This window comes from Ictidomys tridecemlineatus, chromosome 2 (assembly GCF_052094955.1).
Source record: "Ictidomys tridecemlineatus isolate mIctTri1 chromosome 2, mIctTri1.hap1, whole genome shotgun sequence".
NCBI lineage: Eukaryota > Metazoa > Chordata > Mammalia > Rodentia > Sciuridae > Ictidomys > Ictidomys tridecemlineatus.
In genome coordinates this window covers 27,709,485-27,735,688 of record NC_135478.1, presented here as the reverse complement: position 1 = coordinate 27,735,688, position 26,204 = coordinate 27,709,485, and the positions used below count along the sequence as shown (strand labels likewise).

Below are 26,204 nucleotides of genomic sequence, written 5' to 3'. Positions count from 1 at the left end.
TGGTAGAGTGCTCACCTACCTAGCATGTGAGGGACCCTGGGTTCAATCCTCAGCACCACATAAAAACAAAATAAAGAGGGGCTGGGATTGTGGCTCCAAAGGTAGAGCACTAGCCTCACATGCATGAGGCACTGGGTTGGATCCTCAGCACCACATAAATATAAAATAAAGATGTTGTGTCCACCTATAACTAAAAAATAAATATAAAAATAAAATAAAGATATTGTTTCAACTACAACTAAAAAAAAAAAAAAGTTGCTGAGGCTGGCTTTGAATTTACCATCCTCCTGAGATTACAAGCGTGTGCCACTGCCTGGCCAGAAAGCTGATTACTCATTGTTCAGGGCTGGGGAGGAGTGGAAGGATCAGAGAGTGGTAGCTAAAAACTACAGGGCTTTTTAGGGGGTGATGAAAATGTTCTAAAATTGTTTGCAATGATGATTGCACATTTATTAAAAATTGTTGAATTGTATACTTTAAGTGTGTGAATTATATAGTAAGTTGTTATTTTTAAGATCACATATTGTATGATTGCATTTATATGAAATGTCCACTCAAATCTATAGCGAGAAACAGTAGTTTAGTGTTTGACAGGGAAAGAATAGCAGAAAAGGGAATTGAGAGAGATGGTTCAAAGGTGTGGAATTTCATTTTGAGGAGATTTAAACATTCTGGAATTAGAGAGTAATGATGATTGCCCAAGTTGTGAATATACCAAACACCACTGTTGGCACCCTTAAAATAGTGAACTTTATGTTATATAAATTTCATTTCAATAATAAATTATATCTTTTTTTGAGATACTGAAGAAGTTTAAAGATCGTATACACTTCTGTCTAAGGTGAGCTCATTAAGTAACTGAGTTATTCATTAAATTGAATTGACATATCCCCAGAAATCTAAGTAAAAGCTATGTCGTTTTCCTAGTTTTTCACTGCTGTCCCTTACAGTGATTATAATACATCATTCTATATTCTTTAAATGACCATGCTTATTTAAGGAAGAGTAAAAACTTACCCTCTATTCTAGAGCATGTTTAATTAATGTGATTATGTCAAATCTGAGGCAGTTTTTAAAAGAATTTATGGGACATTAAAGAAATTTTAATGGCTATAATTTTCAGATTTATTTCATAAAGCTTCCATCAAAAATGGGCCACAAAGCTAAAAATTAATGCAATGGAGTCCTTGATTATAAAGATGAGGCAGTGTCTCTCAGTATGATCACTCACACTCACTCTGGGGCAGTCTGAAATTGGCAGTGTCTCCTTTGGGCTCTTCCCAGGACTGCCTTCTTGTGACCAACCCTTTATTTTTTTTCTTTTTTTTTAATATTTATTTTTTAGTTTTAGGTGGACACAATATCTTTATTTTATTTTTATGTGGTGCTGAGGATCAAACCCAGTGCCTCACAGGTGCTAAGCGAACACTCTATCACTTGAGCCACAACCCCAGCTCCTACTTTTTTCTTGATACTTCTGCTGAGTCACCTGAAAACCTTGGGAGGGTAGAGAGTAAAGAATTCTTTTTTTTTTTTTTTTAATATTTTTTAGTTGTAGATGGAAACAATACCTTTATTTTATTTATTTTTTATGTGGTTCTGAGGATCGAACCCAGTGTGCCTCACATGTTCCAGACAAGTGTGCTACCACTGAGCCACAACCCCAATCCCAAGACTTCTTTTTCTTTTCATCTAGGGATTAAGTGCATTTTAAGCATGGCCAACTGCTAAGGGGGCAAATCTCCTTAATGAGAGAAATCACAGGCATCAGAATAAAAATAAAGAGCTATTTTGGTCAGGAATGACTTTAGGTGTCCTCTGAATTCTGTCGTCGAGTCTTGCTCCAATTGCTTCTTAGAGTCCGTTCCTTTTCCCTGGCACTGCAAGGAAGCTAAACACAGGTCACTCCATTAGGCCCACAAAAGCATTGTAAATCTTCCCTGCATCAACATTACCAAGTCAGCTCACCCTGCCCTCTCACACTGGAAGATTCTGTTTAGAAATATTGTTGACCTTTCTGTTGGAGGAAGGAGGAGAGAATGCTGATCTCAGGGGATTGTTAACTCTGTGGCAACAGCTCAGTGAACTCTCATTCTTGGTAATAGAAAATTTAAGTTACTTGTGTTTCTGAACATTGGCTCCCATACTCCCTCTTGTGGATCATATGATGTATGACATACAAGATAGAGAATTTTATCTGCATTTTTGCAGTTACAAAGATTACCTGGGTATTGGTAGAAAGATGATTATAGTTAAATTGATATTTATTTATTTATCAGTTTATGTGGTACTGGAGATTGAACCCAGAGGCACTCTTCCACTGAGCTGCATCCCCAGCCCTTTTTATTATTTTATTTTAAGACAGGGTCCCACTAAATTGCCCAGGCTGGCTTTGAAATTTTGATCTTCCTGCCTTAGTCTCCCAAGTTGCTGGGATTACAGGCAAGTACCATTACACCCATATGTATTGATAATTTAAAATTAAATATTGTTAACTTATCTAGTCAAGAATTATATGGGCTGGGGGCTGGGGTTGTGGCTCAGCGGTAGAGTGCTTGCCTCGAAAGTGTGAGACCCTGGTTTCGATCCTCAGCACCACATAAAAATAAATAAGTGAAATCAAGGTATTGAGTCCAACTACAACTAAAAAAACAATTAAAAAAAGAATTATATGGGCTGGGGCTATAGCTTAGTGGTAGAGCGCTTGCTCATCATGCAAGAAGTCCTAGGTTTGATCCTCAGCACTGAAAAAGTAATAACGAACATTCTTTTAGTGCTTACTGTTCCAGGTACTGCTAAGAACATTTTATATAAGGAATTACATAACTTTTTATTATGGAAATTTTCAAACGTAAGAAATAAAGAGCTAGAACACTCTCCACATATGCATCACCTGCTCTCAAACATCACCAATATTTTTTTAACAATATGTTGTTTGATCTGTCACCATTCTTTTTTTTTCTTTTTTTAAAGAGAAAGAGGTGAGAGAGAGAATTTTTTAATATTTATTTTTCAGTTCTTGGCAGACACAACATCTTTGTTTGTATGTGGTGCTGAGGATCAAACCTGGGCCGCACGCATGCCAGGCGAGCGCGCTACCGCTTGAGCCACATCCCCAGCCCCGATCTGTCACCATTCTTTCCTCCACTCTCCCATTTTTTTAAAGCAAATGTTGGATGTTCTGTAATTCACCCATAAGTATATTAAATATATTATAAACTTTAAAAGTATATTAGATATTTTAATCCAATAGATACTATTATTATTTTTAAATTTGCTTTACTTAGTATTATTTCATTTTGTATATGTATAAACTAAAGCAAGTGATATCAAGTGACCCACAGAGCTCAGGATTCAAATTCTTGACTGCAGAACTTGTGTGGTAGCCAGTCTCTAAGACAGCCCCCATGCTTGCCTCCTGTTGTCCATGCGTGGTGCAGCATCTTTACACGTTATACCAAGGTTGCACTGTGAGACCAATAGCATATGGTAGAAGTATTGGAATGTCTGGTTCCTTCTTCTGGGGTTTCTTGTTGTATTGCAGGATCAGGGTTATGCATCGAGCAATTCAATGCACATAACTCCAAATTCAACAAAAATTTCCCTTATCACTTTCCTTATGGACACAAGATAGCTATAGCAGTTTCAGACATCAGACCCATACCCACAATGTTTACAGGTGGTCTTGTATTCCACTGCACTTTAGTAACTTAGTGCCTTCTATAATCCCTTTCAGTAATTAAACCTGGATACACTAGCTATAATGTATGAGATTGAAAATGTAATATTCATTCCTCCCTGGCATTGCAACATAAAATGTTAGTCAGAATGACAGTCATGGTGACTCATAGTTTTACAAAGGACAGGTTTCATTATTTAGGGACAGAGGATTCTAAATAAGTTGTCCAAAGATATACCCAATTTAGTTGGTATGAGATTATCTTCTTGTCTATAGCGAACAAGAGTCATCCTTCCCTGTACCACCTCCTCTACCAGATCCATGTCAATTTCTAACTACATTACTTGAGCAGGAAGCTAGGCTTTCAATAAACACAAATCTGGGGTGAAAAAGCAAAACATAAAGGCTAGAAACCAGTCAAGTCTTTTTCTTTCAGGGAGAATAACAGAGCTTATTTAAACTCAGCAAGGGTGCATTCTTTGTCTGTAGCCTGGGAAGGTTGCCCTGAGGCTACCATGATACTGGAATTAAGGGTATCTTTGGGGATAATTTCATAATACCACCATTGCATTTTCTCGTTAATTTTGAAGAAGATAGGCCAGGGTAACTGACAATCCTTAGAAAACGAGTTCAAGAAATGAGGAAGGTCTAGGGACCACACACTTGGTCAAACCATTTTCACAATTCTATCTGGAGCTAGATTGAAATGGTTCACTTCAAAGCTCCTGTAACTTGTTGAACTGCATCTTCTCTGCTGGAACTCTGCGACATCTTTGATTATAACCTTTGTTTGTTATTGCAACTTGGCTTATAATAATTCTAATTTTGAAAGAATTATATTGCAATAATTCTAATTCAATTCTTCAAAGAATCTGATGTTATACCTCCTTCAACAACATAAATGATTGCTTAAATCTGTTTCATGTTAAATATACTTTCCTGGTTTGCTTCATATTTTTGAGGCTTTATACCTCCTTCAACAACATAAATGATTGCTTAAATCTGTTTCATGTTAAATATACTTTCCTGGTTTGCTTCATATTTTTGAGGCTTATATTTTAATATAAGCAATAATATATTTCTCTAAAGAGATTTAAAAACTTTTGCCAGGTGCAGTTACAGTGTATACCTGTAATCCCCGTGACTTGGAAGGCTAAGGCAGGAGGATTGCAAGTTAAAAGCCAGTCTCAGAAATTTAGCAAGGCCTTAAACAACTTGGTGAGACCCTGTCTCAAAAAATACAAAGGGCTGGAGATATGGCTCAGTGGCTAAGTGCCCCTAGGTTCAATCCCTGATATAAAACAAAACAAAACAAAACAAAACATTAAAAAGATTTAGAAGCTTTATAATTAAGTTTAAATTCTGGGTTGACTGATTATGGAGCTTATATTGGCAGAGCAAATACAACTACTTGAGCAGTGTTCATTCATTAAAGAAATGTTTGTGTGTTGTGTGCTGCAGAGAATGACAAGTAACAATTCTTTCTTTAAGATGTTTAGCAACTATGCTTTATTGCTTTTGGAGTTGATAGATGCTGATCGACCCAACAGAATTTACCTTATGAATATATGGATATAAATCATGTATCTGGGGCTGGGGATGCGGCTCAAGCAGTAGCGCACTCGCCTGGCACGCGTGTGGCCCGGGTTCTATCCTCAGCACCACATACACACAAAGATGTTGTGTCTGCCGAAAACTAAAAAATAAAAAAATATTAAAACTCTCTCTCTCTTTAAAAGAAAATCATGTATCTGGCCTATATCATAATAACAGTAATAGGTCTTTCCCATCAACATTCAAATGTTTTCATTTGAAACCATAAACAAAAGTTCACAACAGCCGGGTGTGGTGGCATATGGCTATAATCCCAGTAGCTCAGAAGGCTGAGGCAGAAGGATCTCGAGTTCAAAGCCTGTAAAACCAAGGCACTGAGCAACTCAGTGAGACCTTGTCTCTAAATAAAATACAAAATGGAGATGGGGATGTGGCTCAGTGGTCGAATACCCTTTGGGGGAAAAAAAAGTTCACATTTACCAAGACAAAACCTTTTCTCTTTTTTTTTCTTAATTGGTATGTTTATTAAAAATATAGACTAATAGTTGTGTGATTAACTGTAATTGTGGTTGGGTACTGACTTCATAAGACATAATTGTAAGGGACTCTTCACAAATACACTCTGGACAGAACTAAAAATGTAAACAGAAGTGACTGACAAGACAGTGCCATTTCAGACATAATCTCTTTATAATTAATAAAACAAAGTTTGGTGCTGTTTACAATATCAACATTCACAGAGATCAAGTATCATAAACATAAGGGCATACTATAATTACAAGATATCTTTTCATACTTTCCAAATAGTTGTGCATTTTAGCTATAAAGTTTGGTTACCATAGCCTAACTTGTTTTAAACAAGTATTATTTTTATGTCCATTCAATCAGAGTCTCTTACAACATTCTGGGCCTATTCATTTGCAGATAGGAAGAGAAACTATAACCAGGTTCTTCATATCATGCATGTACATGTGATGTCCAATCTTCATACACTGTCCAATTTCTTTAAGATAACTGCAGTGGCTCCTCATAGATGAGAAAGTTCCATAGGAGGAGATCATGTCCTTGCAAATCTTTTGCTTCATCTCCTCTGTTCCAGCTTCAGTGCAAGACCCTCAATTGGAACATTGCTCCTCTGCCTCACTGGCTTCTAGCCACAGCATTTTGTTCTCCCCTCCTCAGTCCCAAATCCTCTCAATATGAGAATACCATTCATCTTCTATAACCAGAGAGTTGCTATTCTAATCATCCTCACTTTTCAGCCTGACAGGCTCGCTTGGATCTTACATCTGATTTTCATGTCACTAAAATTGCTCTTGAAGGCCATCCTTGATGATACCAATTAAAAACATTTTTTTTTTGTAATTGCAGATGAAGAGCATGTCTTTATTTATTGTTATGTGGTGCTAAGCATTGAACCCAGTGCTAGGCAAGCGCTTTGCCACTGAGCTACAACCCCAGCCCCGATGATACCAATTTTAATGGTCAAATTTCACCATAGAAGCATGGTTGGTCATTCTCTTCTTTTGGGAATTTTGTCACTGCTTAGCTTCTAGGATACGATTCTCTTGTTTTCCTCCTATGGTCTGGGCTGCTCCATTTCTTTTTCTCCTCTTCATTCATCTGACCCTGAAAGATTGGCGCCATCCTGGGCTCAGATATTAGTTCTTCTTTTCTCTGCCTATTTTATGATCTCATTCAGCCCTATGGCTTTATTTTGTTTTTAATTTAAATTTTACTAACGTAATACATACACATTTTTAAAAAGTCAAGCAGTACTGAAAAAGTTATGATAAAATACAGCATTTCCCTTCCTTATTCCTCCTTTTTTTACTCCTCTCTTGAAGCAACTATTTTATTACTCTTAGCTGCCTCTTCTTGTACTTACATATATAAATATTATATATTACTTTTAGATATTATTTATCAACTTCATATTATGGCAGATGAGAGTTTCTCTCTTTTGCATTGCCAATTTCTTCCCTACTATCCTTGATCTTCTCAGTATATTTACAATAGTTGTTCAAATCAATACTCAGTGTTTATATTATTATATATGCAAATATAATTCCCAGAAGTGTCAATGTTTTATGATTATGTTTCCAACATATCTTCCAGTTTGCTATCTGCTGGGAAACCCATTCACAAATCCTAAATTTGGTCTATAGTATTGTTCTATTATCAAATGTTATCTGGTTTCTGTTTAAAGTGTTATGTTGCTTTTTTTTTGTGGTGCTGGGGATTGGACTCAGGGGTGCTCTACCACTGACTTACACCCTAGCCCTTTATATCTTGAGACATGGTCTTGCTAAGTTTCTTGGGTTGGCCTTCAACTTGTGATCCTTCTGCCCCAGTTTCCTAAGTCACCAGGATTACACGAGTGTACCACTGCACCCAGCTGCCATGACAATATTTATAGTTTTCAGTTGAAAATTTTGTCTCTTTTTAACATGGCAAATATAGTTTTTTAACTATTTGTCTTTGATAATTCCAATATTTGTGGCCTTCAGGACTGTGTTTAATGTCAGTTATTATATTCTTATTCATGTTTTCTTGACATAGCATATGACTAATTACACTTGATTGCTAAACAATGTATTTCAAAAATTAGTTGTATAAATAATTAAACTTTAAGATGTTATTATCTCCCTCCAAAGACTTGTATTTGCTTCTGCCAGGCTCCTGGGATTACTAGCAATCTAGGATCATTAATTCAGGGTTTGAGATTTTGGGCCTACCAAGTAATTTTAAACTAGTGGCAATCTGTGTGAAGGTTGCTTTACTTTAAATTCATTTATAATTCTAGGGTGCAACCCTTTGAGAAGCTAGTCTAAAGCCAGAGATGGTTTACTAGGGTACTCTACCTTCACTAGGTTGTGAATTCTAACTTTTATTCTTTTAGTTCTGGAAATATTTCACAAGTTCAGCCTTTCTGCCACTCTTTCAGACTAGCAAATGCCTAGGAAAAAAGTGACTTGAATAATATGCTGACCTTTCTACACTCATGTCCTCTCTTGCATGCTTGCCTATCTTATTATTTTTTAGTTTTATTTAATATTCTGTTTGTGTTTGGTGGTTGGGTTGGTCTGAAATACCCAGTTCCACTATAACCAGAAGTCCCAAGTTGCTGGATTACAGGCCACAATGGCCAACAAAGACATAACTTTCTTCTTCCTTCAAGTGTTGATGAAGTTAGAATCACTTTTATTATGATTCCTTGTATGTGACACATTGTTGCTAAACATAAGGCTTGGAGATATTGAGTAAATAGCCCAGAATCATACAGCATACAATGATAAGAGTTCCAATTCTGAATGAGAAAAGAAAATAAAAATAAAAAAGAACTCAAATTCTGGCAGATGCATTCTAGACATTCTTATCCAGTTGACTGAACTGCCTTATTATAAGAAAACGGTTTTTAAGGCAGCAAGTGTAGGGTCTGGGGTTATGGCTCAGTGGTGGAGTGGTTGGCCAGTGTGTGTGAGGCACTGGGTTTGATCCTTAGCACCACATAAAAATAAATAAAATAAAGGTATTGTGTCCATCTACAACTAAAGAAATATTAAAAAAAAAAAGAAGATAGCATATGTGGCTGGGTATGGTGGTGCACACCTGTAATCCCAGCGATTGGGGATTACAGATGGAGGCTGAGGAAGGAGGATTGCAAGTTTGAGGCCAGCCTCAGCAAGTTAGTAAAGCCCTAGGAAACTTAGTGAGACCCTATCTCAAAAAACAAAAAAGGGCTGTGGATGTGACTCAGTAGTAAAGCATTCTTGGATTAAATCCTCAGTACCCCCCCCCCCCCCCGCCAAAATAGCATGTGTGGTAAAATCTCATTTTTCCATAAAATAAACAAGGTAGAATTCAGCAAGGCAGTAATTCAAATTTTTATTAGCAGAGAAACTACCATTTACAGGTGTCAGCAGCATCCCTGCTAGTGGAGATCACCTTTGTTTTGGAAGACATACTGAGGGATCCCTTTTAATTAGGAAGATGTAGAGCAAATAGGGAAGGGAGTTGACAACATGGCTCTTTTCATCAAGTCCTTTGTTACAGTGAGTTCAAGAGCTTGAAGCTTGTTGAGAGAAAAAGATTTTTCCCAAAGATGAAGGAGCCTTCTGGAAAGGAAGTTATTGAGATCCAACTACTCCTTTAGGAAGGTCAATGTTACTATGGCACTTCAGGGGGAGTGGAGTGGTCCTGACCTGAGATGGCAGCAAAAGACACCAGGAGTTACGCAGGAGAAATTCAACACAAAGGAGAAGGGAGCTTGGACTGCTTACCCGGATTTAACATCATTGGCCGAGGAACAGGTTTCTAGTTCAACTCCTACCAAGTTTATTTTAGTATAACAGGTGTGTCTTTAGGAAGAAGAGCCCTTTGTGTTAGTAAACTTTGGAACCACAGACTTAACAGCAATAAAGTTTTAATAGCTCCATCTTGTCAAAGGTCTTGATTATAGCCAACATTCTGTGTTTCAATGGTGACACCTTTTGGGGCAGAGGTTTAGAGACTGAGGTCTGTGTGGACTAGAGCAGCTTTCCATCTTTCTTATAACCAGTTATAATTATAACCAGTTTTAATTCAGTTGGGCATAGTGATGCATACCTATAATCCCAGTGGCCAGCCTCAGCAACTTAGGGAGACCCTGTCTCAAAAAATAAAAAGGGCAGGACTGGGGATGTAGCTCAGTTGGTAGACTGCTTAATTAGCATGCCAAATGCCATGGGTTCAATCCCCAGCACCATACACACACACACACACACACACACACACACACACACAAAGGGGAAAGCCAGGTGTAGTGGTGCACACAACTATAATTCCAGTGGCTTGGGAGGCTGAGGCAGAAAGATCACAAGTTTGAGGCCAGCCTCAGCAGCTTAGCAATGCTCTAAGAAACTTAGTGAGACCCTATCTTTTTTAAAAATATATATTTTTTAGTTGTTGATGAACCTTTATTTTTTATTTATTTATATGCGGTGCTGAGAATTGAACCCAGTGCCTCACATATGATAGGAAAGTGGTCTACTACTGAGCTACAACCGCAGCCCAGAGATCCTGTCTCAAAAAATAAAGGGCTGGGGATGTAGTTCAGTTGTAAAGTGTCTCTGGGTTTAATCTCATTAACATCCCCCTCCTCTCAAATTCACCATTGAGAAGCAGGCATATAAGCACTCGGTTTCTTCCCACTGTCCTTTCTCAGTTCTGGTATGTCAGTTTCATCATTAGGCTAATTCTCCATCAATACTACAAGATGGCTGACCACAACTCCCAGTGTAGAGAGGATACATGCACTTTTTCTTTCTTTCTTTTTTTTTTGATACATGTACTATTTATGGCAGCAAGTCTTCTTTGAAAACCTTTCCAATATGCAATTCTCCATCTCATCAGATGAAGTCCTTACTTCCTTCAAAATGGAATTCAGAAATTCTGTTTCCAAGACTCTATTGCAGCTCTGTGGAATCCAGTGACATGAAGATTCCAAGAGCCATGCAGAAACCCTTCTGGCCAAGATGGAAGTACTATCTCCAGAAGCAGCAGTTGCAGAGGTTCAGGTACAAACCTTTAGGGCCCAGCAACCTTTCGCAGTGGAGTGTTTGTGCTCTATGGGGCAGCAGAGATGTATTCTCTGAAGCAGTCTGTAACATGGTATATTCAGCTGTGCGGGTCTAAAGCTTGATTCTCTGAACTCCCTGATGTGCTTTACTAAAAAGTTTCTCCTACTCAAACTATTCATGGTTCATTTCTATTGTGTACAAGAACCCTGACATACAGAGATATGTTTCTTCATCAACATCTAGGGAAAGAGAGATGACTTTCAAAAATTCTCTCAAAACAGCAAAAAGGTGAGTTTGATATCTTGGGCAAACCTATTGGCTCAATAGCCAAAATAGTGCTGTTTTTTTTAGGGGCTGGGATTGTGGCTCAGCGGTAGAGTGCTCACCTAGAATGTGCAGGGGCCCTGGGTTCGATCTTCAGCACCACATTAAAAAAAATAAATAAAATAAAGGTATTGTGCTCAACAACTAAAAAATAAATATTAAAAAATAAAACTACTTGGGCTTGAGAATGCATTACACAATGATCTAAGGTCTGAGCCACATCCTTATCTCTTCAGCCTTAAGACACAAAACAAAGAGAGTTGAGGATAACAAGGTGAAGATCAGGGAAGGGTGAATGGATGAAGGTACATGGGAGGTAGGAGGACTGTAACATTACCAGACATACCAACTTACATTAAATCCCTTAGTTTTACACCTAAACTTGCTCCTCACTTGTGTGTTTCTCTAATCATATAGCTGCTGGTCACAACTTGGAACCTCTGGATAGAGTTCCTAGCATGTAGCTTCTTCCCATGGGATCAGCAGAGGTCTGAGTATGAGGTCATTCACATTCTTTGTTGTCTTGTTCCTTTACTTTTCCTTTAATGAGGATTGGCCAACAAAGAAAATTACAATGACTTTCTCCTTACTTTAATGGAAAAGTTCTCAAGAAAGTCAATCCTCATTGGTCTATCCCATTCCTTACTTCTCTCCCTTTATTCTTAGGCAGTGATAGCTCTCCAACAATGCTTTCTTCTAACTTCTCAAGACAAGCCTTCATTCATTCTTTGGAACAATTTACCGTTTCCAAATGGATCAGACTATAACCCCAGCAGTATATTTCTCAAAATTTGGAACTTGTTCATAACAGTATGCTTTTCAAGAGACCCTCACCCTTAGTATTGATGTTTTAGGCCAGATAAGCTTTGTTGTGGGGACTATCCTGTGCATTATAGGATGTTTAGTAGCATCTCTGAACTCTACCTGTTAGTTGCTAGTTGCAACTAAAAATGTCTCTAATTATTGCTAAATGTCCCTTCAAGTGCACAATCACTTGTCTGAGAACCACTGGGCTACACTACTACAGTGGGGGAGGGTGGGCTTAAGAAGAGCAGTGGAATTCTTTCATATCCCAAGTTAGGGTGGGAACTTTGCAAGAGTCTTTTTAAGTTCACCTTTGTAAAGAAAGCCTTTTTTCTCATTTAAGTCTGATTCTTCCAAGGGACCACATATCCTAAATTTCAAGCTCCCGCAACCAACTCCCCTTTTATCATTATGATATTTTACCTTACCGTCAGTGTCCTTACCTGACTGTAAACTGCAAAAAAGCAGGAATCTTATTTACTCAGGTTGCCTGTACACTCAAGAATATGTACACAGCAGGCCGTCAACAGTGGCTCAATGAAATATCATTGGTCAAAATAACCTGGAGGCTGCAAGGTCTTGGGCAGGTAATTGAAAAGCCTCGCAGCTGTAAGTACAGCAGGCGTACTTCACCAGGGAGTGGAACAGTAGTTATTCTTACGTGAAAGTGTCCAGTCCACCCGTCCAGACAGTAAAGAAAAAGGGGAGACCTCCATAACTTAAGATTAAGCCAGGAACCCACCGCGCAGCGGGAACCAGGTGAGTGACGCCGCGGCAACTCCTTCACGTGACCGCGTGCGGCGCGCGCGTCTCTCAGAGTGCGCCTGCGCCGGAGCTCCCGGAAGTGGACAGACTCGGAGCGCCGGCCGACCGAACGTCCGTCAGCCCGTCGGTCCGCTCGTCCGCCGCCCGGTGTCCGGCGCGCCTCGGCCCTCATCACTGTCCCGCCGTCTTTTTGGCCCGAACGGCGGCCGGGTGGTCATTATGGCAACGTTCATCTCGGTGCAGCTGAAAAAGACCTCGGAGGTGGACTTGGCCAAGCCGCTGGTGAAGTTCATCCAGCAGACGTACCCGAGTGGCGGAGAGGAGCAGGCCCAGTACTGCCGCGCCGCGGAGGAGCTCAGCAAGCTGCGCCGAGCCGCCCTCGGCCGCCCGCTGGACAAGCACGAGGGAGCGCTGGAAACGCTCCTGAGGTGGGCGCGGGGCCGGGGGCGGGGGCGGGTGTTGAAGTCAGGTTTTGAGTGTAGCCGCCTCCTTCCTTCCTCACTCTCCGGAGCCGGTGGCCCAGGCCGAACCGCCCCGCCCCAGCTTGGGCAGGAGCGTAGGTGTGGTCTGCATTCTTTCCTGGTGAGCTCCACCGGCCCCGCGGCCCGGAGGTAACCCTGCCCTTTGGTTGCCAAGGCTGGATACTTGGGAGGAATAGTCTGCCACGTACTGATTTCTCTTGTCACCTTTACTCAACTAGTTTTCACTTTTTGATGTCTCAGACTGAAGACTTCCTTCTCCCCCTGTTTTCCTGTCACTGTCTTATGACTTTTTGATCCACATTTAGGTTTCATAATAGTAGTTGCTTGAGGGAAGTGGGGGAATCGGGACACTTGGAGCAAGTGTCTGTTTATTACTCATTACGTGGTTCACTTGAAGTGGGCAGTCTTAAATTCAAAGTTATTAAACGACGGATGAATAATTCTAGAAGTTAGGAGCTACAGTTATTTGAAGTAAAACTTGAGTGACACAATGGAACATTCAAAGTATGTTTTAAAATCTGTTTACAAACAGGTATGCACAGTAATGGAATAAGTTGTTATTTTAGCAAATGCATATTGACCTCATTCTGTATTTAAAAAAGGTTCTTTTTTTTTTTTGGTATTTTACGTTAACCATGACAGCATTTTTGTGGCACTTTATGATCTCATTTCCTCTAACATTCTCGTTTCACAGGAGAAGAGGAAGTATATTAGGGTGCAAGTAGTAGAATAGCAGAAATCCAGGTTTAACCAGCCTAAGTTAAGAAAAGACTCTGGTAATTGAAATGTCTAAATGTATTCATTATGTTTAGACATCACTGGAGATCATCTGTCTCTATGATGCTGTCTTCTTAGAGAGAGATGGCCCAGTAGCAGCTCTTATAGTAAATGTAATAATCATAACACTCAGTAGACTTTCTCCTAGCTCTGTTGAAAGTCCATGGAGGCCGTTTATTTGTTCTGTTTGTACCCCTTTTTGGGAAATAGGTGGTGGGAAATAGGCTAATTTAATGACTTTTGGGTTAAACAGCTGGTTTAACTTTTCCATCCCTCATAGATCAAAGCAAAAGTTTGGACAGAGGAAGGGTTGGTTCCTCAAAGGAGGAGATATTAAACAGATTGCTCAGAGATTATGACTACTTGCTGTCAATTTTAGAGCCAAGACTGTTGGACTGTAAGAATCATTAGTCTGATGCTTAGCATAAACACATTTTTTTTGTTATGGGGATTGAACCTAGGGATGCTTCACCACTGAGCCACATCCCCAGCCCTTTTTTTATATTTTATTTTGAGGCAGGAATTTTGCTACATTGCTTAGGGCCTCCCTAAGTTGCTGAGGCTGGCCTGTAACTTGCCATCCTCCTACCTCAGCCTCCCCAGTTGCTGGGATTACAGGGTGCACCAACGCACACAGCAACTTAAACAGTTTTAAAGTTAACCTAGGAATACTTAGGCCATTTTTCTAGAATTAACCTATTTTAAAAAATCTTCAAAGTTGTTTTTACATGTAGATTTAATGAGGATTTTCAATTAGTATTTTTTTAAAATATATATATTTTTAGTTGTAGTTGGACACGTTACCTTTATTTTCTTTATTTATTTTTATGTGGTGCTGAGGATGGAACCCAGTGCCTCGAACATGCTAGGTGAGCACTCTACCGCTGAGCTACAACTCCAGCCCCAATTAGTATTATTAATAAAGCATACTTGTGGTATAATGAACCTGTAAAAACCTTGTTGACTAGGTTTGGTTCCAGTGGTGAAGGAACTTGGTGTCTTCAGGGGCAGTTGGCACAGGATTTTAAGACTGACAAAGGAGGATATTGGATAATGCTTCAGATAGGATGCTGGTAGGAACTTTAAAAAAACATTTGTTTATTCCTTTTTTGGTACTAGGGATTGAACCCAGGGGTGTTTAATCACTTAGCCCCATCTGCGGCCCTTTTTATTTTTTGAGACAGGGTCTTGCTAACTTATTTAGGGCCTCACTGAGTTGCTGAGGCTATCTTTGAACTTGGGATTCTTTGTTTTCCAACCAGGCATGTATGTGGAAACTGTTCTTAGGTAGTGGAGCTATTGCAGAGACTTTTTCCTTGAAACTGTGTTTCTTTAGTTACCTTTGTATGGTCCTCTCCTACTGCAGCTATTAAGGTTTTTAACTTTTTTTTTTTTTGCCCTTTTTGCCCTTTTTTGTGGAATTAGGGTAAGTTGATAAACTTTTTCCAGGCTGCTAAAATATTTAATGGAGATGTGTACAAAAATTCTATGGGTATATACACTGTAAAATAAGATAGTTTTGAATCAAACAGTTGTGAGATATTCAAATTAAGCAGAATATCTCATTTTTATGATTATTTTTGATAATTGTGTAAACTGAACATTTACTTTTTAGCCTAATGAACTTTTAAACTAATGAACTTTGAAAAAGAAGTTTTAAACTAATTCCTAAAGAGTAGAAGATAGCTTAATAAGGGCTGGTACACAGCTCCACATACAAAACTCCAATGATATACTTGACTTGTAGATGCTGGATTAAATGTTGTAAGATAAACATTTATTTGTACAATATTAATAAGCATGCTTACTTAAAAATCATTTATATTAAAGGAACTTTATCCTTTATAAAATGATTTTTATTAAAAATTGAGTAGAACAGCCTTGAAAATGTTGAACTGTATGGTGATCACATGGGAACGCTGCTGTTTTGCTTTACTTTTATTTTGGAAGCTGCACATTTCAGCATTTCACCACAAACTTTGTGGTGATAAGTTTCTTTAGAAAGAAAGCTTCCTGTTTCCTTCCATGAAAAAGTCTGCCATCAGCTTTCTAAAATTTGATCAGTGTGAATGGAGGTTGGGAATCTGCAAATGGCACCTGTATAAGGTTTAGGTTCAACTTTATGTGGGGGATCCCAAATTATCAGTGAATTAAATTAAGATTTTATTCTTTTTTTAAAGCTTTTTTTTTAGTTGTAAGTGTACACAATACCTTTATTTGATTTATTTATATGTGGTGCTGAGGATCGATCCCAGTGCCTCATATGAGCTAGGTGAGCACTCTACTGCTGAGCCGCAACTCCAGCCCTAAGATTTTATTCTTGTCTAAAAAGTTGGCAGGTAGGTAGTTGTGGTAGTCAAGGGGTGGTAGTTCTGTGGAGTTCACTGGAGCTTAGACTCCTTCCAGCTTTCGCCTCTGTAAAAGCTAGAGTATGGTTCTGGTTCTTATAGTCCAAGATGACAAGTATACCCAAGTTCCAGACAGTAGAATGGAGGAAGAGAGCATCTGGAACCCGCCTCACAACATTCTACTTATATGTTACTGGCCTATAAAGTAGCCTATCAGGACTATCTTATCATTGGGTATAACCCTTTGATTTATCCAAAAGGTTTAAACTCTTATATTGACTTTATGATGGAAGCTGGCTAAGGACCTGACTCTCTGTTTGCTTTCTACTCATATTCTGCTGCAGCAGTGCTTCATTAATGATTTTTCAGATGATAAATTGGGTGAAGAATGAAGTATGAAAATAAGATTCAGGAAGGTTCTGTAAACTCTAGTTCATAATTCCAGCTTAGTTTCTCTGGTCTCTTGTTTCTCCCTCTAGTTGCTGGTCAGAAGTACATAGCCCTAATACAGAGGTGAGCTGTATAGAGTTATAGGAATTTGGCTAATGTGGATTGGTGTTTCTTAATCCTTATATCTTTCTCTTAAAACTTTTTTTAAAACTAGAACTTCTGATGGTAATTTCAACTATTTCCATTTTTGTTATTTTCAAAGAAATGTATTTATTTCCTAGTTTTCTCCCCCCATGAGGGTTTTTGTGTTTTTTTTTTTTTGGTGTTTGTGTGTGTGTTGCTGGGATTGAACCCAAAGCTCTTCCCATGCTGAGCATTACCATTAAGCCACACTCCCAGCCCTCCCTATGAGATTTGTAAATTAAGCTGTGATACATTTGCTTTGAAGTGCATGAGTTTTATAGAATAGTGGATTGCATATAAAACTACTTTTACATAGTTGTAATAACTTATAGCTGCATTTATCACATACATATTATTTACCCAGGCACTATTTCAACATTTTGTTTGTATTATTTTATTTGTTCCTCACATATAAGGGAGATATTAATTATCTTTACTTTAGAGAGGTTGAATAACTTGTTCATGGTCATACCTCTAAGAAATGGAATTAAAACTCATGGTTGGAATTTAAACTCAGGGTTGTCAAGACTTCAAGACTTGGGCTGGGGATGTGGCTCAAGCGGTAGCGCGCTTGCCTGACATGCATGCGGCCCGGGTTCGATCCTCAGCACCACATACCAACATAGATGTTGTGTCCACCGAGAACTAGAAAATAAATATTAAAAATTCTCTCTCTCTCTCTTTCCTCTCTCACTCTCTCTTTAAAAAAAAAAAAACGACTTCAAGACTTGAAGACTTGAGTTCTGCATATTGTGGCATCATACCATTTGTTTTGGTTTTTAAATTTTAAATAAGTGTTTCAAATTAAATTATTTCTGGGGCTGGGGTTGTGGCTCAGAGGTAGAGTGCTCGTCTTTAGCCTGTGTGAGGCACTGGGTTCAATCCTAAGCACCATATAAAAGTATTGGCACCACAATAAAGGTATTGTGTCTACAACTAAAAAATAAACATTTAAAAAATTTTAATTATTTCTAAAGTAAACTATAAAGATAAAATTCTTAGCATTATTTATTATTATTATTTATATCACATTTTAAATTATATATTATATATATATATATATATTTTTGGTCACCTTCCTGGCTTAGCATACTGGTTTTCCACCTTCCTACTTAGGGACAACTTACAGCCTAGGTCTACTTTGTGAGATATGTATTCTAGGCTGGTAGGGAAAAGCCCATTAAAATGATAAGGAAAAGTGTGTGGTAGATTTCTCTGGGTTCCCTTTCTAGGGACTCTGATACTGAGATGTAGGCTGAACCATGATGGGTTGATATATAGAGGAATTATATCAAAGGAGTAGCTTATTGTATTTGTTTCTTTAGGAGCAGTGTTTTGCCTGTAATAACCGCAGGTAGCAACCACTGTTTCCTTTTGCAAAGCCTTAGTTGATCTCTTTTGTTTTGTTGGGGTTTGCTCCATACTGGCCAGACATTGTTGATTTCCAATAACTGTCCTTTCTGCTTCCTTCTTCTACTTCTTTTTCTTCTTCCTCTTTCTTCTCTTCTTCGCAGAGCAAATATCTTCATTTTCTGCTACTTCCTTCCCTGTTTACTTTATAGTAGTGGTCAGCAAAATAAGGCCTTTCCAGCTAGGTAGCTTTTGTTGGGTTCCACTCCAGTGGTCTAACACTGAAAGCCTTAGAGACCTAGCTGGGGTTTTTGCTTGATCTTCATTCTGTCCTTGATTGCTACCAAGCATTGCTGTAGTGCCACCCACACATTGAGTGCTCTGTTTGGCAGTGGCTTGGCATTGAATAGTGGAATTCTTTTTTTTTTTTAAGAATTTTTATTATTATTTATTTTTTAGTTGTAGTTGTACACAATAACTTTTATTTATTTATTTTTATGTGGTGCTGAGGATTGATCCCAGGGCCTTGCACATGCGAGGCGAGCGTTCTACTGCTGAGCCACAATCCCAGCCCTGAAATTTGGAATCTTAATCTGGGAATTGATAACTCAGAAAATTACCTTGCTTCCAGCCAGCTGTGTCAGGTAGCCAAGTTAAAATGTCTGTTTCTCTTGGAGGAGAGAAGAGAATGCTCAAATTTGGGTGCTGTTGGAGCAGAGAATGAAACTGATCGTGTTGGCCACTCCTTCCTTTCTTCATGGTTCCCCTCTAACAGACTGGGTACTTTTCCTTTGGAGAATGTCTCTAGCTGATGGCAGTTGAACAGCTGTGTACCTAGAACACTTAGCATCTGAGGTAGCCCAACATAGGTAAAAAAGGTACTGGGCGGATACTGTCTAAAGTAAAAAAAAAAAAATGATTTTGCTTTTTCTTTGGCAAAACAAGTTTGCCAAACCTTACTCTGTAGTCATGTTGGTCTCTTTGCTCTGCCAGGCACATTGTTAGGTACTTTCTTGACTCAGTCCATTGTTACCTGCTATTCTTTTTTTATGGGCTTATACTTTGGTAGCTCTTGTTCATTCTCAAAACAGAGAATCTTAATCCTAGGTTTATTTTTTTCAGGGACTTTGCATTTTATTAATTCATTTGCTTGGGACTAGCAACAAAACTGAGCAAATGTACCTGGCATCTGCTCTCATGGAATTTAGAATTGTTCAAGAGAAAAGATATAATAGTAATCCCACATAAACATAATCTCACAAATAATATAAACTGTGAGAAATCTATGAAGGAAATGTTTAGGGTTTAAGAGATTATAAATGGAAGGGGAACTAATTTATTAATTTGGTTTTTGTTTTTGTGGAGCTGGAAATTGAACCCAGAGCCTCTTGCATGCTAGGCAAGAGTTGTACCATTGAGCCATATTCCCGGTCTGTGGGAACTAGTTTTAAAAAGGGATTAGGTTGTGGCTGGGGTTGTGGCTCAGAGGTAGAGTGCTCACCTAGCACATCTGAGGCCCTGGGTTCAATCCTTAGCACCATATAAAATTAAATAAAGGTATTGTGTCCATCTACAACCAAAAATTAAATATTTAAAAAAAGGGGATTAGATTGACTGATTTTTATTAACTTTTGCCACCGCCATGTTTTAGCATCATTTCTTGATTGGGTAGCTGCAGTAGCTTACTATCTGACCTCTCTACTGCTTTTGCGTACTAGCAGTCAGATTTCTACATAATAGTCATGGTGACTCTTATGAAAATAAACTTGATCATGCTACTCTTTTGTTCAAACCCTCTAATGGTTCATCCTCTTACTGCATATAGTAAAAGCTAAAAGTTTTACAGTTGTACTCCAAACATCATTACTTCTTTTGAGTTCATCTATTATTTTCTTCCGTGCTTGCTCTCTGGTGGCCCTCTTGGCCTTTTTATCATGCCAGGTACATTCTCAGGCACACTCTTGTCCCAGGGTCTTGGATTTGCTTTTCCTTAGACTTACTTTCTTATTTTCTTGACTCACTGTATCACTTTCTTCAGGCCTTTATTCATGCTGTTTTTTTTTTTTTAAAGTTATGTAGTCAAATGACTACTTTCTTAAAACAGTAGCTTTTTCACCTCACTCCATTACATATACTTTATACCTCTGTTTTAGTCAATTTTTTTTTTTGTTGTTGTTGTTGCTGTGACTAAATGACCTGACAAGAACAATTTTATAGGAGGAAAGATTTATTTGGGACTCATGGTTTCAGATCATGGTGGCCTGGCTCCATTGCCCTGGGCCCTAGATGAGGGAGAACATCAGAGCAGATGGGTGTGGTGGAAGAAGACATTTCAGAACAGATCCTGGCACCCTAGAAGGAGGGAGAGGGAGGGAGGGGGTTGGGGGAGAGGGTTGGGGGAGGGGGAGAGAATGAGGGACTGGAGGAGAGAAGGAGCGTTAGCTCCATTCTACAAGTACAAAATACTCCAAAGGCATTCCCCAAGGACCTACCTCCTCCAGCCACACTTGCCTGTCTACAGTTACCACCCAGTTGATCTATCTGGGGATTAATACATTGATTATTTAAAACTCTCATAATCATTCACCCATAAACTTTCTTGCATTTCTCACACAGGCACTTTTGAGGAACACCTAATATCTAAACCATAACACCCTCTTACCTCTTTATCTCTCCATAGCACTTAGCACTATACCACATAGATACACACACGTATATGTATGTATGTGTATATATATTTAACATATTTATTTTGTCTTTCCCTTTAAAACTTCCACAGAGGCAAAGATTTTAAAAATGTTTATTGCTGAATTCTCATGTCCTAGAAGTGTTAGATACATGGAATGAATGCATGAAGTCTTCTTTTGAAGGCACATTAATCTAGACAGAAAAAGTGGGAAATGGGAAGAAGAATGTTTTCAGGTACAGATGAAAAAGTGTGTGAAGGTCCTGAGACAGGAGGGTGTATGTTTTAGTGACTTGATTATGAAACAAATATCCTGAGATAAGGCATGATAAGCATGATGGGCAGATAATTCAAGACCTTGTCAGAAACTTTGAATGCACTTTTAAGTATAAGGGATTCCATTAAAGGGTTTCAGTACTTAAAACTTTTGAAGTTTATTTCCTAAGTATAAGGATACTATCCTACGTAACATAACTCTTTGAACTTTCAAAATCGGGAAATTGGCACTAGTTCAATATTACTATTTAAACTACAAATTTCATTCACATTTTGCTGATTTTCCCATTTTTTTTTTTTTTATAGATACAGGAGCTTATCTAGGGTATTTAGTCTCCTTCAATCTGGAATAGTTTCTTAGTTTTGTCTTTCATGACCTTGACATTTTTGAAGAATATAGTTTTGTTGCTTTGTAGAATGTCCACAATAGGGATAGGAAGTCCACAAAAGGGTCTTGTGTCATATTTCTCGATGATATGTGATGTTGTCGTGTCCTCTTGATGGTAGTATTAGTTTTTATCACTTCACTAGGATGGTGTTTGCCAGATTCATTGACTTTACAGTTAATGATTATACTGTAATTAATAAGTATTTTGTAGAGAGCTACTTTGAGACTGTATGCTACCCTATTTCTCATGAAACTTTCATTATTTTTAGTATCCATTGATGAATCTTACCAGAATCAGATATTGCTCTGAAAGATGCCAAATGGTGATTTTTTTTTTCCTTTAACTCCATCATTTTTTCTAGATTTATTAGTTGGCATTATACAGTAAGGTAGACCTCTATTCTGTATTCATCTATTTATTTACTTCAGAATAGTTTTCTTATTTTTTCAGTGGATTATGATTTGTTACTGTTACTTATTTTATTTAAACTATTCTAAACTTGACTATTAGGAGTCCCTTAAAATTGTGTTTTTTGAAAGATGTCCCCATCATTTTGTGAGTAATTCAGCACTTTTTGGCATAGCAAGTTTAGTTTTTTGACTCTTGAATTTTCTCAGTCTCTGCTCTGGAATCAGTTATTTCTTTAATGAGCAGTGGCTCCTTTTAATGTGGGATATTATTTGGGTACTAGATTATTGCTATTGGGAGGTATAATTGCTTCTAGGTCCTCAGCATATATATTTTGGAAATACATAGACAATTTTATATGTTCTTGTATCTCAGTGATATTAAAAAATAAGTTCAAGTGGCCTGGGCTGTAACTTGGTGGCAGAGCGCTTGCCTAGTATGCGTGAGGCACTGGGTTTGATCCTCAGGAGCACCACATAAACATAAGTAAATAAAATAAAAGTATTCTGTCTATGTACAACCAAAAAAAAAAAAAATTAAAAAAAAAAAAAGCTCACAGCTGGGCGTGGTGGTGCATGCCTGTAATCCTAGTGACTCAGTTGCTGAGGCAGGAGGATTACAAGTTTGAGGGCAGCCTCAGCTAATTTAGCAAGGGCCTCAGCAACTTAAGACTCTAAAAATAAAAAATAAAAAGGGCTAGGTATGTAGCTCAATACCACAAAAAAAAAAAAAAAAGAGTTCTCGTTGGTATCTCCAATCCAGTTCAAACCCACAGAATTAATTTTAGCCTTTTCTCTTCACATATTTATAATTTTTTTTCTGACAGAAAGAAACTTGGCTCCAATCTTTAAATGTTTTTACTTAATTGCCCAGTTTTTCCTGTTTGTAATCTAACTTGTGGCCATGCTAATCAAAAGCTTTGTTTTAGACATGTTGCTTGCCTCTCCTATTTGCTTACCTCCTGAAAATTCACCCCGAGAAATAACCACTGGAAAGATTGTGTCCATGAAGGCATGGAAAGATAGAAGAGAATAAATGAAGGAAGAAAGATTAGAGGCCATTTAGAAAGCTTGGGTTTAACTCTCTTTCTTCTCAGACTTGTTGGCTAAAAGCTCACTCTGTCAAGGGGAGAGGACTGCTTTATGTTTATTTATCATTCTTGATGCTGGAATAGTTAGGAAAAAATGAGAAAGGAAATGGGAGTTGTTTAGGAAACTTCTAGATAAGTTTCCCTGAAAGAGATGAACTGTGTGAACTTTGATGAGCTGTATGGTAGTGGTGACATAACCTAAAGAAGTGGACATACCTAAAACATTTTGAGAGTTTGTAAACCTATTTTTAATCACTTTGCCAGAGACAGTAATTTGTCCAATGGGTATAAACTTAAGTATCTTAATAAAAAAAGAGTATTTTAAGAAATACATAGTTTCTTGGGAAGATGTTAGTTAATTTCTAGGCAATAATAATTGATAAATATTGTCTGTGGTGGTAGGTATCGTTTTTTTCTCACAGTTTTTCATTTTGTATATTTTAGCTCCTGGTTTACACATTGAGAGGATGTTCATGAAACTTAAAATAACTGATTGAATTGAATTTGTGGGCTACTAAAGTCAGCATGAATCTTTTTCTTTCTTTCTTTCTTTTTTTTTTTTTTTGGTGGTACTGAGGATAAAACTTAGGGGTGTTTTACCACTGAGCTATATCCCTATTCCTTTTTAAAATTTAGAAACATTCTCACTAAGTTGCTGAAGCTAGCCTCAAGCTTGTGATCCTCCTGCCTCAGTCTCCCAAGTTGCTAGAATTACGTGTGAGCTGTCACGCCTGGCATAAACATGAATTTTTGTATACTTTTAAATCACTTGTGTTTATATAAATGTATGTCATGTTTACCTCTGCTAATTATTAACTTTGCTCTATTTTTTAGATATTATGATCAGATTTGTTCCATTGAACCCAAATTCCCATTTTCTGAAAATCAGGTAAGCCATTAATTTTGTTTTAAAGTTGTGTGGTAATGGCAAATTACCCATTTCCTTCCACCTATGGTATCATTTTATTGAGATCAATGATACCTCCTTACTATGTTTAGCTGGTTTTATATAAACTAGAAGTATTTAGATTTGTCTGATCTGAACGTATGTGCTTCTCAAGACTCCTGAAATTTGATTCATGTAGTTCCCCCGTCACTTCTGAGGCTCATGTAGAGCAGTGGAGTTCATTTTATATAAAAAGAAGAACTGTTTATTGATTGATTTAATATTCTGTGTCCTTCCCCTTTTACAGGATTAAGAAGTAAGCTATGTAATTCAGAAAGTATTGGTCTTAGTTCCTTAAAAATTATTAGCCCAAATTACAATTGCATAAAAAAGTTGCAATGGCTGTTATGATTGATATTACATTACAAACATGTCAGCTTTATTTTCTCTTAAAGTCTAGTTGTTGGAAATTTAAAATGTTTGTAATTTCTTATAGTTTTATAAAAGTTTTAAACTTTGTGGTACTTTTTTTTCTTTTGGTGGTGTTGGGAATTGAACCCAGGTATATATGCCAGGCAAGTGGTATACCACTGAGCTATATTCCCTGTCCCTTTGGGATATTTCTGAATTTTAAAACAGTATAAGAAAAGTACTTTAAACGTCCTTGTATTTAAGTTTTTACAGGTGAAATAATTAGGTATTGAGATTTTGTTTTAAAATATTCCAGGAAGAAAAGTGTGTGTGAATGGGTGGTGGTGGTAGGAGGAGGAGTTAGGGAGGAGATGAACTAAAAAGAGTAAAAAGCTAAAGCTGCTGATGGGTACATGCAAATTCATTATGTTATTCTTTTTATTTTTCTGTATGTTTGAAGGTTTACCTAATCCAGAGTTAACTTTTTTATTAGGTTGTAATAAATAATTTAAATGAGACTAAGTTCTTTTTAACCTTCATAACTGTTACACTTAGTTTAGAAGCAGAGATAGATGTAGTTTTCCACCAAGTAAAATTTTAGGTGTAGTGCTCTACAGAGAAGAGGATGAATCATATGTATAGTTTGAATTTCACAAAGTGTGCATGCTTATTTAACAAGCACTCAGATCAAAAAGTAAAATATCATCCCATCCTCTTGAGAAACCATTTTCCTACTTTTGTAATAGTTGTGTTTAATTTTATCTCCTGGAAAACCTGTAGTACTTACTTTATTGCCTTTGTTTATCTTTGTTTGTTTGACAAACATGTAGTGCTTGTTCTGTTAACTCATTGTGTGTTTATGAAGATGAATGATAGTGTTTATGATTACTGATATAGAATGACCATTTTGAAATAACCTAGTGCCAGTACTTTACTTTAAAGAAAATTATTGTCCAGAGGGGGAAAAGAAATTGGGTTGGTTATAAGGAGATAATGTTTTAGACAGGTTGAACTTTTGTCCTTTTCTTCATTGTGGATTTTTCTTCAAAAGATACTTAAGAGCTAGGTGGATGGTGCACATCTCTAATTCCAGCAACTCAGGAGGCTAAGGCAGTAGGATTGCAAGTTCAAAACCAACCTCAGCAACCTACCAACGCCCTAAGCAACTTAAACCCTGTCCCCAAAACTAAAAAGGACTGGGAATGTGGCTCAGTGGTTAAGTGCCTCTGGGTTCAATCTCTGGTACCAAAAAAAGAGATTTAATATTTAATGAAATCTATGATGACAAAATAATTTTCTATCTTTTCCCATTCTGTCCAGATCTGTTTAACATTTACCTGGAAGGATGCTTTCGATAAAGGTTCACTTTTTGGAGGATCTGTAAAATTGGGTATGTAGTTTTAATAGAAATGATAGGAAACTTGTCCTAACTATTTTTGTATTGTTTTAGGCTTTTAAAATTGTCTCCTAATGACTCTTTGTTAAATACTAAAGTTTTTTACATGTCATTTTCTTCTAAACTTCAAGTGCAATTACATAATATTTGTAGAGCCTTTGCCTTGCCAGGCACTGTCCTAGTTATGAAAATGGATAAGATAGTTGCATTCAGTCTGATTGGGAAGATAGTTGATCATTCTGTATGTACTACCAATATATAATGTATATTGCATAGTGATATTTTTGTCCATGAAAGACTGTATGTGTGATGGTAGTCCCATAAGATTATGCCTCCTAGTGATGTTGTAGCTGTCTTAGTGGGTGTAAGTATGATGCTCATACAACAGTGAAATCATTTAATGAGTCATTTTTCAGAATGTATCCTGTTGTTAAATGAGAAATGA

General features: G+C 37.6%; 1 protein-coding gene and 1 long non-coding RNA gene across 3 annotated transcripts in view; one reads left to right on the top strand and one right to left on the bottom strand.

Moving 5' to 3' along the window:
• Nucleotides 1-9,096: 9,096 nt before the first annotated feature.
• On the bottom strand, nucleotides 9,097-12,726 carry LOC120891447 (uncharacterized). The gene is made up of 2 exons (XR_013434362.1): nucleotides 12,366-12,726; nucleotides 9,097-11,658 (listed from the first exon to the last, which is right to left on the bottom strand). It is a non-coding gene; the product is annotated as an uncharacterized LOC120891447 (long non-coding RNA).
• Nucleotides 12,727-12,762: 36 nt separating this feature from the next.
• Nucleotides 12,763-26,204, top strand: part of Pdcd6ip (programmed cell death 6 interacting protein) — a 75,838-nt gene continuing 62,396 nt past the window's right edge. For both annotated transcript variants that reach the window (XM_005317339.4, XM_005317338.4), the window contains exons 1-3: nucleotides 12,763-13,115; nucleotides 23,901-23,955; nucleotides 25,684-25,753. In XM_005317339.4, coding sequence (XP_005317396.1) covers nucleotides 12,907-13,115; nucleotides 23,901-23,955; nucleotides 25,684-25,753 — 334 coding nt within the window. In that variant the 5' untranslated portion in view covers nucleotides 12,763-12,906. The remainder of the gene's footprint in view (nucleotides 13,116-23,900; nucleotides 23,956-25,683; nucleotides 25,754-26,204) is intronic.